General features: G+C 36.8%; 1 protein-coding gene across 4 annotated transcripts in view; it reads left to right on the plus strand.

The window, feature by feature from the left end:
* Positions 1 to 9915, plus strand: part of Frs2 (fibroblast growth factor receptor substrate 2) — a 116731-nt gene extending 106816 nt beyond the window's left edge. For all 4 annotated transcript variants that reach the window (XM_076854850.1, XM_076854851.1, XM_076854853.1 and 1 more), the window contains 5 exons: positions 523 to 614; positions 3135 to 3321; positions 4077 to 4235; positions 4581 to 4744; positions 6503 to 9915. In XM_076854850.1, the coding sequence (XP_076710965.1) occupies positions 523 to 614; positions 3135 to 3321; positions 4077 to 4235; positions 4581 to 4744; positions 6503 to 7453 (1553 nt within the window). In that variant the 3' untranslated portion in view covers positions 7454 to 9915. The remainder of the gene's footprint in view (positions 1 to 522; positions 615 to 3134; positions 3322 to 4076; positions 4236 to 4580; positions 4745 to 6502) is intronic.
* Positions 9916 to 17893: the final 7978 nt, after the last annotated feature.

Raw genomic sequence — 17893 nt, forward strand, 5'->3', positions numbered from 1 at the left:
AAATAAGGCTGGGGATGTGGCTCAGTGGTCAGGTGCCCTGAGTTCAATCCCTGGTAACCCCACCTCACAATTGATCAATTAGTTATTTGAAATTTGGCTTCAGCTATAAACCTTGTTGGAGCTTAATTTTCTTCTGTATCAAAATATTATACTTTGTATGGAAATGAGACAGTGAAACTCATTAATTTATACATTCATAATTATAATTAAAAATATCATGCTTGTGTTAGACGATTTTTTTCTTTTCCCCAGCACTGGGGATTGAACCCAGGGCCTCATACATACTAAGCAGGTGCTCTACTGATGAGCTACATCATTAGTCCTTTTTAAAATTTTTATTTTGAGGTAGGGTTTTGCCAAGTTACCGAGGCTGATATTAACCTACAATCCTTCTGCCTCAACCTCCTGAATAGGTGTGTGCTACTGTGCCTGGCTATGCTAGATGATTTCTAAAGCCCTTTTCTGTTTTGTGGTTTTTATATCCTTCACCAAATAATTTTCTCCAAATTATTTTCCATGTAGTGCTCACATGGTCTTCTGAAGAAGCCATGGGTAGCTGTTGTAGCTGTCCAGATAAAGACACTGTCCCAGATAACCATCGGAATAAGTTTAAGGTCAGTAAAACCGGTTGAGCTATATATCTCACCACCTACTTGGATGTACTTCTTTTACTTAATATATCTTACCTTTTCACTTTTGTCACCAGACTCTCATTTGCTTCCCTCCCCCTATCCTGCCTTTTTTTATGTGAATAAATGATGACATTTTCTTACTGACAATATGAAATTGTATTAGTCCAATTTTCATTAATATGACGAAATATCTGAGGCTAAATAATTGCAAAGAAACTAGGTTGTTTTAGTCAACTTTTGTACTGCTGTGACCTGACTAGAAAAATTTTAAAGGAGGAAAAGTTTGTCCCCCGGAGTTTCAGAGGTCTGAGTTCATAGATGGTCAATTTTGTTGCTGTGGACCTGAGATGAGGCATAATAACATCATGGCTAAAGAGTGGAGGAGGAAACAGCTCGAGACAAGGCCTCCAGGAAGCAGAAAGAGAGACACTGCAGAGCAGGGACAAAATACATATCTTAAAGGCACATCCCCAGTAACCCACCTCCTGCAGCCACACCCTGTCTACAATGTACTGGTTAGGTTAAGAGTCATGACCAAATCATTTCACCTCTGATCTTTCTTGTATTGTCTCAATCATGAGCTTTTGGGGGATACCTCGTATCTAAACCATAAAAGAGGTTTATTCAGCTCACAGTTTTTGAGGCTTGGCTCTGGCCCACTTGACTGTACCACCTCATGGCAGATATAATCACAATGCTGGGAATGCATGCAAGAAATTTACTTTCCAAGACTGAAATCTAAAGAGTCACTGAGGACTAACTGAGGTCCCTCAAGAACTACCTTAATGCCGTCTGAGGGCATGCCCCAGTGTTAAGGAGCACCTCAACATTGCCACACTGTAGATGAAGCCTCTGACACATGAACGCTTGGGGACTAGCAACATCCTAACCATAGTAGGAATCCTTTTTTTTCATTTGGTCTTCTGTATTCAATTAACCATACAGTTCTAGTAATACTTTCTTTAAAATGTCATTTTATAAGTGCCTTTCAATTTCATCACCACCTGTTATTGTAACAAATACTTGAGATAAATCAACTTATAGAGAATAGGTTTATTTTGGCTCACAATTTTGGAGGTTTCAATCCATGATCTATTTGCCCCCTTGCTTTGAGATTGTGACAAGATAGCAGTCCATCATGGCAGAGTGCATGGTGGAGCAGAACTACCCACCTCATGGCAAAGAACAAAAAGAAGAAGAAGGAGGAGGATCTCAGTATTTACTTCAAGGGCACACCCTTAATAACCAGAAGATCTCCCACTAGGCTCTACTTCTTAAAAGGTTCCACTGCTTTCCACTTGTGCCCCAGGCTTGGGTCTAAGCCTTTAGCACATAGGTCTTTAGGGGACACTTAAGATCCAAATTATAGGGCTGGGGTTGTGGCTCAGCGGTAGAGTACTCGCCTAGCATTTGCGAGGCCCTGGGTTCGATCCTCAGCACCACATAAAAATAAATAAATAAAGATATCCAACTTAAAAAAAAATATATATATATATATATTCATATTCTGACAATATGAAGTTGTATTAGAAAAAATATATAAAGAAAATGATCCAAACTGTAGCACCACCTTTCCGTTATAATTTTCATGCATACCTAGATGATTTCTTAATTGTACTTTATTCCAGTCACCCTGTGACCCATCCTATAGTTGCCATCATATTGATCTTCTTTCGTCATTCATTAACCTGTTTGCTGAAACTCCTGTGGTATTTTGTTACATATAGGCTGAAAGCACCCACAGCTATTAAGTGTCTCATAATCTCTGCTCTAAGTCATAGCCTCTGGATCACACTAACCTAGTTTAGGTCACACCTCTCCTACTTTATAGTTTCGATCTTGGGCAGGGTACTTTATCACTAAGTCTTAATTGCATTTTAGTTTAGGGTTATTACAAGGATTAAATGAGAAAAATATACATAAAGCACTTTACCTTGTCCCAGGGCAATAAATTCTCTATAAATGTTACCTGTTATTCTTAGTCTTGGACATGCTCAGCAGTACAATACATTTCCTTACCTGAACTCTGTGCCAGTCTTATTTTGGTCTCTTTGAAAGGTATCTTCTTTGTTCTGTTTTAGCATTACATATTCATTTTCTGTCCTACATCTCCTAAGCAACCAGATTTTCCCTCTTATTTGATTTCCTGTCTAAATTTAATTTTACCCCATGTCCAACTAAAGGCCCTCCTTTTCTTATATAAAGGTTTCTCCAATAACTGCAGATGACAGTTGCTACCTTCTACGGTCTCTGTTGCATTCATTTGTCAATTAATAATACAGAGTTTTGTAGTGTCAACTTTGTGTTTGTGTATCTTGTTTCTCCAGCAGGAGAGTAAATTCCTAACAGATGTAAACTAGGCATTATGCTATTACACATTTCTGCCCTACACACACACATTAGTTGATGAATGAACAACAAGCAAGTAACTGAATCAATCAGCAACAGTGCATTTTCCTGATGAATTGGTGAAATGTTTGTATGACTGTCATCTTCTTTTAGGTCATTAATGTGGATGATGATGGGAATGAGTTAGGTTCTGGCATAATGGAACTTACAGACACAGAATTGATTCTATATACCCGCAAACGTGATTCAGTAAAATGGCACTACCTCTGCCTGAGACGCTATGGCTATGACTCGAATCTCTTTTCTTTTGAAAGTGGCCGAAGGTGTCAAACTGGACAAGGTATTATCGTATTTGAAATATTGTTTTTTTAGTTATTTTATATACAGTTTTGAAATTAATATTTACTTTTCTCTTAAAAGAAAATTCCCCAAATAGGTGGGTTGTTAAGAAAAAATATAACAAACTTTGTATTTATCAAGCATGTATTAAGCACATTTTCTATGTCAGAAATTTTGACTTGTGTTAACTTTAAGGGGTAGGCCAGTAAGTGATTTTTCCTGTTAAATTGACTCAGTATCTGTATTGTTTTTATTTGGGGAAAGAACCTAAACTTTGAGTTGAACTGAACAGGTTTTTTGTTTGTTTGTTTGTTTGTTTTGTTTGTTACTTACTGCTTAAATGGCCTTGACAAGTTAGTGCACTTTATCAAAGGGAAATGGTAATACTTATGTTACAGATAAACAAGATAACGAAATAACTCTTAACAAGGGGCTTGTTAAATGGTAAAGGATTACCTTGTTAATGGTGAGTTGAGCTCCCCCTGCTGTTAAAAGCAGAGTGGAGTAAGTGTAAACATCTTGTCTGCTTTGTTTTGGGTCATGTCTTTTAAATAAGTGAAAACTGTTCTGAGAACTCTATTATTGGGTTTATGTTTTGAAAAAGGGAATATCATTAATTTATCAAATTTATTTAGAAGGCCTTTTTTGCTGTTGGCAAAAGAAATGTTTTCTTGACAATTTTGTTTTTTGACAGATGCTCTTATAACTTTTTTAAAGGTGTGGTTGCCATTTTTCCCTTTGGGCTTATATTTGTAGGAATCTTTGCCTTTAAGTGTGCCCGTGCAGAAGAATTATTTAACATGTTGCAAGAGATTATGCAAAACAATAGTATAAATGTGGTAGAAGAGCCAGTTGTAGAAAGGAATAATCATCAGACAGAATTGGAAGTCCCCAGAACACCTCGAACACCTACAAGTAAGTAGCATTTTTCCCTCTCATAATTTGAATATTAGACTATGGGAAATATCAGATATAAGCTGAAATATTATGAATATTTTTATAGCACTAGAAATCACCATTTATTTATAGAAGCATGGTTATCAATTTTTAAAAACTGTTAGCTATAATTATAAGTATTTTAAATATGTTTAAAAAATGTTTATCTAAAATATGGGTGGGGGAATGTTGTTTTTGCTCTAATTTCTATATGTTTCACAAGAAACCTCTTTCTTAATCCTTAGATTAGATTCTTATTCATTTTTATTTTCTCTGCCCCTACCCCCATATCCCTGCCTTCTTAAACCAATAAACAAAACTTAGCTCCAGGGTTTGCTGCTCAGAACTTACCTAATGGATATCCCCGATATCCCTCATTTGGAGATGCTTCATCTCATCCTTCAAGCAGACATCCTTCTGTAGGAAGTGCTCGCTTACCTTCAGTTGGTGAAGAATCTACACATCCTTTGCTTGTGGCTGAGGAACAAGTAAGCATGTGCTCCTGTATAACAGTGATGATGATTGTATGTAAAGTGTTATGCTAATTCTTGAAGATTTTTCTACTTTTACAGTCAACAGTTGAGGAAATTAACGTATTTGCTGTCATATCTCAAACATGTACAGGTTATCAGGGAAATAGCATTGTAGTAGTTTGTGAGTTCATAGAAAAGGTGTATCTGTAGATTGAGAAAGATGTACTTAACAGTCAGTTTCCATTGTAATAATCTCCAGTGGATCAAGAATTTATGTGGCCTGACATGGTGGCACATGTCTGTAATCCAGTTGCTCAGGGGCTGAGGCACCCGGATTGCAAGTTCAAAGCCAGTCTCAGCAATTTAGTGAGTCCCTAAGCAACTTAGCAAGACCCTGTCTCAAAAAAATATATAAAAATGATTGGGGATGTGGCTCAGTGGTAAAGCACCCCTGGATTCAATCCCCAGTACTAAAGGGAAAAAAATTATGCTGCTTTTCAGATCTTAGTCTTATAATCACTGAACTACTAGTAGAAAGGTAGATATTGTTGATGTTGTTATGGAACTAGGTTTCTGACTATTCTAATTTTCATTTGTGGAATGAAACATCTGGTTGACCATCATCTATTTATTAACTCTCCTTTTGTAAAACCGTAAGATTTTTCAGCATCAGAGATTTTTAGTGTTTTTAAAGTAAATTTCTTTGTGTTCTTTACATAGTAAACAAGTTCTTACATTGTTTATTTTGATTATATTTTTCCCCAGTGTTGCCTTTCATTCTTAAATCTTAAAATTTTTTAGACTTCCAAATATTTTTATATCACCTCTCCAAAATGCCATTGAGCTTTTTAAAGAAGTGATTCTCCCTTCCCTTCCCCTTCCCCTTCCCCTTCCCCTTCCCCTTCCCCTTCCCCTTCCCCTTCCCCAGTAGTGATGATTTCTTACTGTGTGTTATTTATTTTATATCTTCATTTTAGGGTTTTTCTCTTTATACAATAGTCAGATAATCAATAAATAGTAATAAATTTATCTTTTCCTTTTCAATACTTGTTATTTCTTATTCCTGAATCATGTTTTAATGCACTGATAAGAATTCATAGAACAACAGCAAAGTGATAATCCCTATTTTATTTCTGATTTTTTTAATAGAATGTTTTTCATATTTCACCATCAAGTGTAACACTGCATGTTAAAGTAGTTATTTATTTTCTAAAGTAGGAACATATTTTAGATATTTTTATATTCTCCCCTCTCCCTACCTGGTTTGTTTGTTTTTTGGGGGCGTAGTACCAGGGATTGAATCCCAGGGCACTTAACCAAGAAGCCACATCCCCACTTCTTTTTATTTTTTATTTTGAGACAGGGTTTTGATAAGTTGCTTAGGTGTCAGCCTCCCAAATCACTGGGCTTATAGCCACTATGCCTGGCTCTCTGCCTTTTTATTAGTTAAAAAAAAAAAAAGGTACAAAAGCCTTAAGAGTAGATTTGAGAGCTGGGCATAGTGGTGTGTGCCTGGTAATCCCAGCAACATGGGAGCCTGAGGCAGAAGGATGGCATGTTCGAGGCTAGCCTCAGCAAAAGTGAGGCCGCTAAGCAACTCAGTGAGACCCTGTCTATAAATAAAATACAAAATAAGGCTGTGGCTCAGTAGTAGAGTACCCCGGAGTTCAATGCCCAGTACCAAAAGCTTTTGGTAAAGTGATGGGGTCAGACTTTTAAGTTTTTAGTTATTTATTTTTAAATAAGTTACTGATTTACTTTGTTTCATTTTAGATACATACCTACGTCAACACTACAGGTGTGCAAGAAGAACGGAAAAATCGCACAAGTGTGCATGTCCCATTGGAGGCAAGAGTTTCTAATGCTGAATGCAACACACCAAAAGAAGAACCAAGTAGTATTGAAGACAGGGACCCTCAGATTCTTCTGGAACCTGAAGGAGTCAAATTTGTTTTAGGACCAACCCCTGTTCAGAAGCAATTAATGGAAAAGGAGAAATTGGAGCAACTTGGAAGAGATCAAGTTAGTGCAAGTGGCGCGAATAACACAGAATGGGACACTGGCTATGACAGTGATGAACGAAGAGATGCACCCTCTGTTAACAAACTGGTATATGAAAATATAAATGGGCTATCTATCCCTAGTGCCTCAGGGGTCAGGAGAGGTCGTCTGACATCTACCAGTACCTCGGATACCCAGAATATCAACAACTCAGCTCAGAGAAGAACTGCATTATTAAACTATGAAAATTTACCATCTTTGCCTCCAGTTTGGGAAGCCCGCAAGCTAAGTAGGGATGAAGATGACAACTTAGGACCAAAGACCCCATCTCTAAATGGCTACCATAATAATCTAGATCCAATGCATAACTATGTAAATACAGAGAATGTAACAGTGCCGGCAAGTGCTCACAAAATAGAATATTCAAGGCGTCGGGACTGTACACCAACAGTCTTTAACTTTGATATCAGACGCCCAAGTTTAGAACATAGGCAGCTCAATTACATACAGGTTGACTTGGAAGGTGGCAGTGACTCTGACAACCCTCAGACTCCAAAAACGCCTACTACTCCCCTTCCACAAACCCCTACCAGGCGCACAGAGTTGTATGCTGTGATAGACATCGAGAGAACTGCTGCTATGTCAAATTTGCAGAAAGCACTGCCACGAGATGATGGTACATCTAGGAAAACTAGACATAATAGTACTGATCTGCCCATGTGAGCCTGGAAAGCATTATGTTGTTTGCACCTTTGTGAAGTTTTTTAAAATGAAGATGCAAGTGCTTCATTTTCATTTCTACACTAACTCCTTTTATAGACTGATAAAAATTTTTTTCTGAATATTTCATGCGCATCTTTAACTAAAGGGAATTAATGTAGAGCAGGTACTCCTTAAAGAAGACTAATTTCATTATATACTACTCATTATTGTATAGCAGCATTCCCATTTTCACAGTGCCTATTTAAAATGAGAGTTGAAATGAATGACATGCTGGTTGATTTTTATTCAACATTCTGGACTTACATGTATCTTTCATGTCTAAGTCATGGTTGGCATTTAAAACTTTTTATAAAGCCTCTTGATAATGTGCATTGCTAACACATAACTCTAGGGCTTTGAAAGTAATATTTGCAGATTCACTTTACAGTATGTGGCCTCCAGCATGTTAACCTGAGGAATCCTTTATTTCACTAGTTAAAGGCTTTTTGACTTGAGCCAAAACATATGAAAAGGAAACAGAAATACCACACCTCCTTTGATAGCAATCAGCTCCTTTGCCTTCAGTGTTACTAGAAAGAGTCTGTGTCATGAATATAGTTTGCTGTTGGTGTGTGCTGAAAGACAGGCAGGAGATAAGATTTTCTGTTTACTCATCTCATGATGTGATTTGAAGGGCATGTTTGGGTATCTTACTCAGAATTACAGTAGGCTTATGAATCAGTCTCAGGTCACTTTACCCAAAAACATTTTTTGAAAATCTGAACCAAGATCTGTTGAATTTTCTCTCCTATAGCTTATTGGTGACACATTGTTTTCTGGAGGCTTTTGTGTCATTTGGTTCCCATTTAACTTCAATTTCTTAGTGTTTGGGATGTCATATTTTGTTGTTTAATGTCTTTATCAATTTAAAATGTTTGAGTTTGTATATAGTTTTGAAATTGGATTATGTGTTCATTGTTTCTTAGTTTGCATTTTTGTCAAATTATGGTTTTGAAGGTTCATTTGGAACTTACTGTTATTCTATAACAGGGTTGCCCTTGTCCAGTATTTATTTATATGCTATTTACTTTTCAAGTTGAAAAAAACCATTTTCTCAATTTTAAATTTCTCTTATGTCTATATGCGATATCTTTAGCAGCTGAGAAAAAAAAAAAGAAAAATCCTTTCAACATGCAAAGTTCCCTAAAGGTACTGTGTTTTCTCTGTGGACACTCTCCTCAGCACTTTAGCAGGGATTCCCTCAGCTACATTGCTGCAGTTGTACTCTTGCTCACTCTGCTGTTCCTTGGCTCTGCTGTCCTTTCACTTGTAGTCAGATTTCTGATTATCCCTTGATTTCAGTGGAATGTTAATATTGTTGCCAGCATAGCAGGTACAGTGGAAGTCTTGTAGTAATGAGATTGTGTCATAATTTAGAGTTTAAAATGAACGGAAGTTTATATATACTGAGGAGAGTTCAGATGTCAAACTCTTGGAAAATCAATGTTCCATATTCCAAAACACTAGAAAATACAAGAGAAGATTGAGTAGAAAGAAGGTTGGGTAACCTTGCAAAATATTTTATTGTTTTTCTCTAAATATGAGGAAGTTTGAGATTGTGGTCTGGATCTACCAGATGTAACTAAGGTTAATTTAGTAACAAAACATTTCAGTTATATAACATCCAATTTATCCAATAAATAACCTAGTGATAGAAGAATGAATGGATTAGCAGAACAATAGAGTGGGACCATTATTAAAAAAAAATACTACAGGTATATTTTTCATCATTTTCAGTGCCATTATTTTATTAGCATAGCAAGAATTTTGTCGTCCCCGCCCCCCGCCCCCCTCGCCGTGAACTTGGTGCTTACTAAAAGGGTCACTGTTCTCTTAAAAAGAGCAGTGGTGTAGATGTGCAGTTTCCATGATTCCATTTTTAATATGTTGTTCCATTTTTATCCTTTCTTCTGAGTAGATTGCTAATTGTGCCAAATTTATGTACTGGTTTTTGTAATATGGAAGAAGAATTATTATGGAACCAATGCACATGGTTTTCTCTGAAACAAGCAGTCAAGGCAGAATATAAATCTCCAAATGAAAGGGCTGATCTGTTTATTCATTTTGGAGGTTGGATACTTTATTTTTCTTTCCTTCATCTTTTTTACTTTTTCCTCCAGATTCTAATTTAGTTTTTATATTTTTTTAGGTAACTAAGATAATCAGTACAATTTATGCTTTAAATGCTGTGTGCTTTAAAAATGAAAATGGGACCAATTTGTCTGCTAAGAAGTTGATTTTAAGGTACTATAAGAATATTAGGAAGAGATATACAACTGGTGTTAATTCTGGATGTCTTCTGGAAGTCACCTGTATTCCTATTTAATGAAAAGTAAGTTAGAATACTACTTGTCCTTCACAGTAGTCTAGTAATGGGTAGTAAGCCCTGTCCTGGAAGAATGTACCTATTACCAGGTGCATTTTAGATTGCAATATTTTACTGGCATATAATTGTGGCCATATGTCTCTGATTTTCTGAGACTAATCTAATTTTAGATATTTGGTTTTGTTCATAGAACATGTGATTCTACTTTTTGGCTTTGGAAATATAATCATTGTTCATTTGGGTTTCCCAGTAGAACCCTCTTTTATCCATATTGATCATAACAACATTTATCCCAGACCAGGGTTGGAAGCTGATATGGGTATTACCTATGTTTTTCTTAGTGTTTTGTTTCACAGTTTGATTTTCCTTTTAAAAATGAAAATACGGTGCCTTCCCTCTCTCCAGGAAGATTGGCAAAGAGTTCCTTTTATTGACTGCTGCTGTGAAGTGATGAGATACGCACTTTACTCTTGAAGACTCAGTAAAAAGCTTTTCACTTCTCAGTATATCCAGAATAGATCGCATGTGGGACTTAAAAAAATTTGCCAAGCAGTTTTTGTTTTTATAGACATTAATGTTGACCCTCCCTGCCCCCAGTTAAATGTTATTAGAATAAGTCAAACTGATGTTTATCTTCCTACCCACTTCCCAAACTTTGTGGCACAGTATATAAAAATGTACCTCAGTGATGTTCTGTTAAAAATGGGACAGGGGCCTTATGTTTTCATAATTTACAACAATGTGCCATCAGGTGTTTGCCTCAAGTTAGAGATTTTAACAAACTGACAAGTACTTCCCAGTTTCCCCCTGTGCTGTTCCTAACCCATAATGCCTAAGTGTTTTGTGCAATGTGTAGTGTGTGTATAAATACATATATTTGGGAAATAGACATACCATCAAAGGCATCATTCAGAAGTAACTGATGTATTGACATCTCATTCATATTTCTGATGTGTGAGGTATGTGGTACTAATTATCTTTTCCTTGATGTTTGCCAAATTTGAATAAAGGCATTGGTACGAAATTACAGAATGTATAGGAAATGTTTTTGGCTTGAAAAATTAACAAATATTTTATGACATACCACAATATACTCTGCCCAAACCAGCACCCTATCTATCTTTTCCCTGTTCTTTACATCTCTGTTCCCCATCCTTACTTCCTCATTTTTTGGGGGTATAACATTTCTTTTGTAGCATCATTATAGTTGCAATTTATGACAATTGGGCGATATAGCATGGAAACAGACTGGTATCAATAGTACAGTAGTCACCAGTGTGCCACATTTGCATTAGTAAATGCAAAATATACGTTTTATAAAGGACAAACTTTGTGTTATGTTTTTATTTGCATTGTATAATATTGTAAGATTATTGTATGTCCTAATTTGCATAATAAATGTTTTTTTCCTACATAAAGGCATAAATATAGCAACTTTGTATAAAGGTAGCTTATTAGATTTTTAATTTTTTCTTTTATAAAAATTGTCTAACAGTGGGACTACCATTGCCAAATTGTATATGAAATATGAATTTTACCCCATAATTAATTTCTTTTAAAAACATTCCATATTTCTCTAATAAAAGACATAAGTGATACTGTACTATGCACAAATTGTATTTTAATGCTGTTTCATATCAGCATTTAAAATTTTGGTTTGCATTTTTAATCTTGGCAAAACTTAACCACTGTTAATTTAAATAAAACCTTGTTGTATATGTAACATCATTTGCCCTCTGTCCCTTCCCACCCTTTGTTCTCTATTTCTCCCTATCAGTGCCAACTTCATACATTTTGTAGCATGGCAATAAAATGCAACTTTTACACTGAGGCCGAGTGTGGCTTTTTGGAGGAAGTGGGAATGGGAGGATTGCCCTCTAGTTGTTCTTTGCATATAACTTTTTGCTATATAAGCCATGTTATCAGACATGAGAAGTTATATATGATGTAAACATGCTTTTAAGGACAAGTGTGAATGTGCTTTTAAGATTAATTTTTGTCATAACAAATAACTAATTTTTTTATCTTTGGAAAAGTCAGATTCTTGAAGTACAATCAAACCTTTATTAACTGGAGTACTTAAAGAATAAGCTAATAATTGAATTTTGTTCAACAAGGGCTAAGCAACACATTTTAAAAATCCTTATTTATTGTAGAATACTAGAAGACTTTACTGTCCTAAAAATTATAATATGTAAAATGTGGTTTAATCTTAGATGATGTAGCATCTTGCAATGCCTTACTGTTGTCATTCTGGCATAAATATCCACAATGAGGTACTCAAGTTGATACTGGAAGCTGAGCTGACTATACACTGACCTTAAGCATTCATGAAAACTGCTTTGTTGAATAAAATCTGATCTGAGTTCTTATGGTCACTTTCCCCTTCTTGCCAAAAGTAGATTGCAATAAAACCCAATAAAAGTTTGGTTGGATACCTATTTAAAGTTTTATTGTATTTCTATTTCATGCATTCCTTGAAACTTTATGATAAAGGTTTTATTTCTTGGCCTTATATCACTGCCTTCATTTTCAAAGTAAATATATATCATGTTAAAGATTAGGTGGTTATTTGATGTGCTTTCTCACAGTTTTGTCTCCATTTTATGGTCAAACTTGTGGTTCTGTACTCTGGGATTCTAAACCTGATTTTTAGCCATTGAGTGAGATTGCAAAGCCTAGTTGAGAACAGCTCTGAGATGGAGGTCATTTTATATGATGTAGGGGGTAGACAACCTAACAAATGATTGGGTGCTTATACTTTGTGCCACACACTAGAGAATGCTTGAATTGTTTACAGTGTGGTAGTAAGGATTGCATCTTAGAAAACCAACACATTCTTAGAATTTAAAAATTTGGCCAGGTGCAGTGGCGCCCGCTTATAATTCCAGCAGCTCTGGAGGTTGAGGCAGGAGGATTGAGAGTTCAGAGCCAGCCTCAGTGAGGCTGTAAGCAACTCAGTGAGACCCTGTCTCTAATAAAATATAAAAAAGGTCTGGAGGGGCTGAGGTTATGGCTCAGTGGTAGAGCACTTGCTTAGCAAGTGTAAGGCACTGGGTTCAATCCTCAGCACCACATAAAAACAAACTGAAAAAAGGTATTATATCCATCTACAACTAAAAAAAAATTTTTAAAAAGGCTGGAGATGTGGCTCTAATTACCCCTGAGTTCAATTTCCAACACCCTCCCCCCAATAAAAATTGTTTGAATTATTTATGTATTTTACCTTTGAAACTCTTTTGAGAGTTGCTATTCACATGCCCTTACTTAATGAACGTGAGCCAGATCCTATGCTAGTTAGATAACAGCCTTTGTCCTTAAAAGAATTTACAGTTAGTCATCCTTGTTTTAGCTTTGTCACTGCTGTGACTAAAGGACCCAACCAGAACAACTGTACAGGAGGAAAAGTTTACGTAGGGGCTCACAGCTTCAGAGCTCTTTGTCTATAGAAGGTCCGCCTCATTCAGGGCTCAAGGTGAGGCAGAACATCACAGCAGAACAGTGGTAGAGCTCACATGGTAATCAGAAAGCAGAGAGAGAGATACCACTCTCCAGATACAAAATATATACCCCCTTAGCCAAACCCCCTATGAACCACTTCCTCCAGCCATACCCCAGTCACCACTCACTCAATCCCATTAGGGATTAGTTCACTAATTAGTTTAAGGTTATGACCCAATCATTTCTCCTTCAAACCTTGCATTGTCTCACCTGTGAGCTTTTGGCAGACACTACATATAAACTTCATTGATTGTTTCTTTTGCTAAGAAACTTTTTTTTGTTTGAATCTGTCCCATTTATTGATTCTTGATTTTATTTATTGTGCTTTAGTAGGAGTCTTGTTAAGGAAGTTGGGGTCTAATCCAACGGGATGAAGATTTGGGCCTACTTTTTCCTCAGGATCTTTGGTCTAATTCCTAGGTTCTTGATCCACTTTGAGTTGAGTTTTGTGCATGGTGAGAGATAGGGGTTTAATTTCATTTTGCTGCATATGGCTTTCCAGTTTTCCCAGCACCATTTGTTGAAGAGGCTATCTTTTCTCCAGTATATGTTTTTGGTGCCTTTGTCTAGTATGAAAGGATAACTATATTTATATGGGTTTGTCTCTGTGTCTTCTATTCTGTACCATTGGTCTACATGCCTATTTTGGTGCCAATACCATGCTGTTTTTGTTACTATAGCTTTATAGTATAGTTTAAGGTTTGGTATTGTGATGCCTCCTGCTTGTGAAAAATCTTCTTGCTAAGGATTGCTTTCGCTATTCTGGATCTCTTTATTTTTCTAAATGCATTTCATGATTGCTTTTTCTATTTCTATAAGGAATGATGTTGGTTTTTTAAAAAATATTTTTAGTTATAGATGAACACAATACCTTTATTTATTTCTACATGGTGCTGGGGATTGAGTGCCTTACACATGCTAGATAAGTGCTCTACCATTGAGCTACAACCCCAGCCCATGATGTTGGGGTTTTAATTGAAATCACATTGAATCTGTATAACGCTTTGGGTACTATGGCCAGCTACAGCCCCAGCCCCATTTTGACAATATTAATTTTGCCTATTCAAGAGCATAAGAGATCTTTCCATCTTCTAAGGTCATCTTCAGTTTCTTTGTTTAGTGTTCTATAGTTTTTTTTTTAAAGATATTTTTAGTTATAGATGGACACAATATCTTTATTTATTTTCATGTATTTGCTGAGGATCGAACCCGGTTCCCCACAAGTGCCATGTGAGCCCTCTACCACTGAGCCACGGCCCCAGCCCCATGTAGTTTTTGTTATAGAGGTCTTTCACCTCTTTTGTTAAATTGATTCTCAAGGATTTTTTTTTTTTTTTTTTTTTTTTTTGGTTAATGTGAATGGGTTGTTTTCCTAATTTCTCTTTCAGAGGATCATCACTGATATATAGAAATGCATTTGATTTATGGATATTGATTTTATATCCTTTTTTGTGCTGGGGTTTGAACCCAGGGCCTTGTGCATATGATGCAAGGCCTTGTGCATATTCACTTATTCTAGAATTTTTCTGGTAGAGTATATTAGGCTTTCTTGAAGGCTAAACTCAGAATTGGCACAATGTTGGTTCTCCTGCATTCTATGAAATTATGAATCCTACCCGAATTCTCAGACAGGATTATGTAAAGGTATGAATATAAAAAAATAGTTTATTCAGAGCTACCAATGTAACAGTGCCTTAAGGAAAGAGAATCAATATCTGCAGGTTTCAGCAGCACGTACACTAAAATTGGAACAAAACAGAGAATTAATTCTTGATTGATGAGAAAAACAGGAATGGAGCCATCAAGGATGATCCCAATCCCCACCCCAGCCTTTTAGTTTGGGTGACTGGTTTGTTTATAGCTCCAGTTCACTGAGATTAAAAATATACTCCGGGTCAGGTGCAGTGGCACATGTAACAGCAAGGCACTAAGCAACTCAGTGAGACCCTGGCTCTAAATAAAATACAAAATAGGGCTGGGGACGTGGCCCAGTGGTTGAGTGCCCCTGAATTCAATCCTCAGTACACTCATACACACACACACACACACACTCGGGGGTATAGGTTTGGAGAGAAAGTGGTGGGTTACCCACATGGAGATAGATGTCTAGTAGTTGGATAGATAGTTTCTGGTTATAAATTTTTTGCAGCACTGGAATTGAACTCGGGACCCCACATTTGCTAGGCAAGTGTTCCAGCATGAGCTACATCCCCAGCACCCGCCCACCCCACCTTTTAAATTTTTTAAATTTTGAGACAGGGTCTTCCTAAGTTGCCCAGGCTGACCTGGAACTTGTGATACTCCTGTCTTGGTCTCCCAAGTAGATGTGATTACAGGTGTGCACCACCAGATCTAGTTGATTTCTGATTTTGTGTGTGTGTGTGTGTGTGCTGGGGTTTGAACCCAGGGCCTTGTGCATATGATGCAAGCACTCTACCAACTGAGCTATATCCCCAGCCCCTGATTTCTGATTTTCTATCCGCAGCAATTTCCCCAGTAACAAAGATGAGTGATCCTTTCAAAGACAATTTTTGAAGGTGTTATGACAATTCTTAAAGAGTTTCCCATTTTATTATGACAGTTCCCACAACTGAATAAAAGTTTTACTCCCAACTAGCCAGGCCCAATATACAGAAATAGAAGACTATATTTCAAAATTATTGGTCTGAGGTAAATTAGGATTAAAAAAAAAATCATTCACCATAGATGTTTGTCAAGGGCTTACTTGGAAATCCTGGAGAACCAGGGCTTGCATGACATCTAAATCTGGAACTGAGGAACCATCTAGGTTATTTACAGGTTTGTAGAAGGCACTGTATCCCGAGGATGGAATCAGGAAATATTTATGATCAAAAAGCTGTGAAAATGGAGTATGCCTGTAATCCCTGTGGCTCACGGGCTGAGGCAGGAGGATGGCAAGTTCAAAGCCAGTCTCAGCAATTTAGGGAGGCCCTAAGCAACTCATGGAGACCCTGTCTCTAAATAAAATACAAAATAGGGCTGGGGATGTGGCTCAATGGTCAAATGCCCCCAAGGTCAATCCCTGATACCAAAAAAAAAAAAAAGTGACACTTATTTTTGGGAAACTTGGTAAATTCAGCTAATGGATCACTCTCTGAAATCCATTACAAAACTAGTATATAAAAAGAACTGTGACCTGATTCTAAAGCTGAGTATTTAACTTCTGGGAATAGTATAAGTATCAAGAAAGGGGAGTAGGAAAAGAGGAAGAACTGAAAGATGAAATAGAGAAAAGACAAATTCTGAAGGGTCTGATCATAGACTGCTTTTAGACTCAGTTCTGTGAGATGACAGGGCCTGCCTTCCAGTGCCATCCAAGTGCTTCATGCTATATTCATCCCACTCCTCCAAAGTATTGACAGGAGGGGACATTGATTTCCCCATCATTCACAATCTTAGGTTTACCTGCAAATTACAGGTATGTAATTTGCCCACAGTCATTTTTAATACTATGCAAGGCATCTTAGCTTCTCAATGTGACTCTTGTCATTCCCAGAAATGTCATCTGGAATCTAATCCTTAAAATTCATTTCCAGGTGGGCAGAATGGCTTGTGACTGTAATCCTAGCTACTTAGGAGGCCAAAGCAGGAGGATCAAAATGTTGAGGCCAGCTTAGGTAACGTGGTGAGACACTGCCTCAAAATAAAATAAGGGTTGGGCATGTAGCTCACTGATTGAGTGATTGCCTACCATGGGTTCAATCCCTAACACAAGGGGGCAGGGGCCTGAGGGAAGAGCAAGTATTCTAGCAAAGAATAGAGAACTCTTGATAGATTTAAAATAATAATCTGTCCACCCCAAACACTGCTTTTCACAGTGGACCTTAGGAATAATGTAACTAGGGTGAGAAGCTTTTTCTATACAGGATGAGATGGTAAATATTTTAGGTTTTATGAACCCATACAATCTGTCATACCTACTCAACTCATCATTATGTAATTCTGCATTTTACTGCCACAGTTTAAAAATAAATGATTATGCCTGTGTTCCAACAAAGCTTTCTGAACACGAAAATATGAATTTCATACAATTTTCAATGTGTCATGAAATTTTTTTTTTTTTGCAACCATTTAAAAGCATAAAAACCAGGGGCTGGAGTTGTGGCTCAGCAGTAGAGCGCTCACCTAGCATGTGCAAGGCTCTGGGTTCAATCCTCAGCACCACAAAAAAAATAAAGATATGTGTCCAACTACAACTTAAAGAATCTATATTTAAAAAATTCCTTGCTCTTGTGTCATACAAAAACAACAGGTTGGATTATCTGAGGGTAAAAACAACTAAAAATTGAATCCTCTCACTGTCAAAATCCAGGCACTTGCTAAGTGATTAAAAGAAGAAAAGTGGGTATCCATAGATGCTAGAAAACTAAATTTTTAAAGCACAGTTTTCTCTGGTCATCTTAGGGGGGGTCAATTCACAGAAAGCAAAAAACTATTTTTAGTAAACTGAAATATTTGGAATCTTGATCTCTATCAAGACCTCATGTAAGAATATGAATTACCTCTATTGTTGGAGGGGAAAAGAAATGAACGCACAACCTCCTGAAATGCGG

This window comes from Callospermophilus lateralis, chromosome 4, assembly GCF_048772815.1.
Source record: "Callospermophilus lateralis isolate mCalLat2 chromosome 4, mCalLat2.hap1, whole genome shotgun sequence".
Lineage (NCBI taxonomy): Eukaryota > Metazoa > Chordata > Mammalia > Rodentia > Sciuridae > Callospermophilus > Callospermophilus lateralis.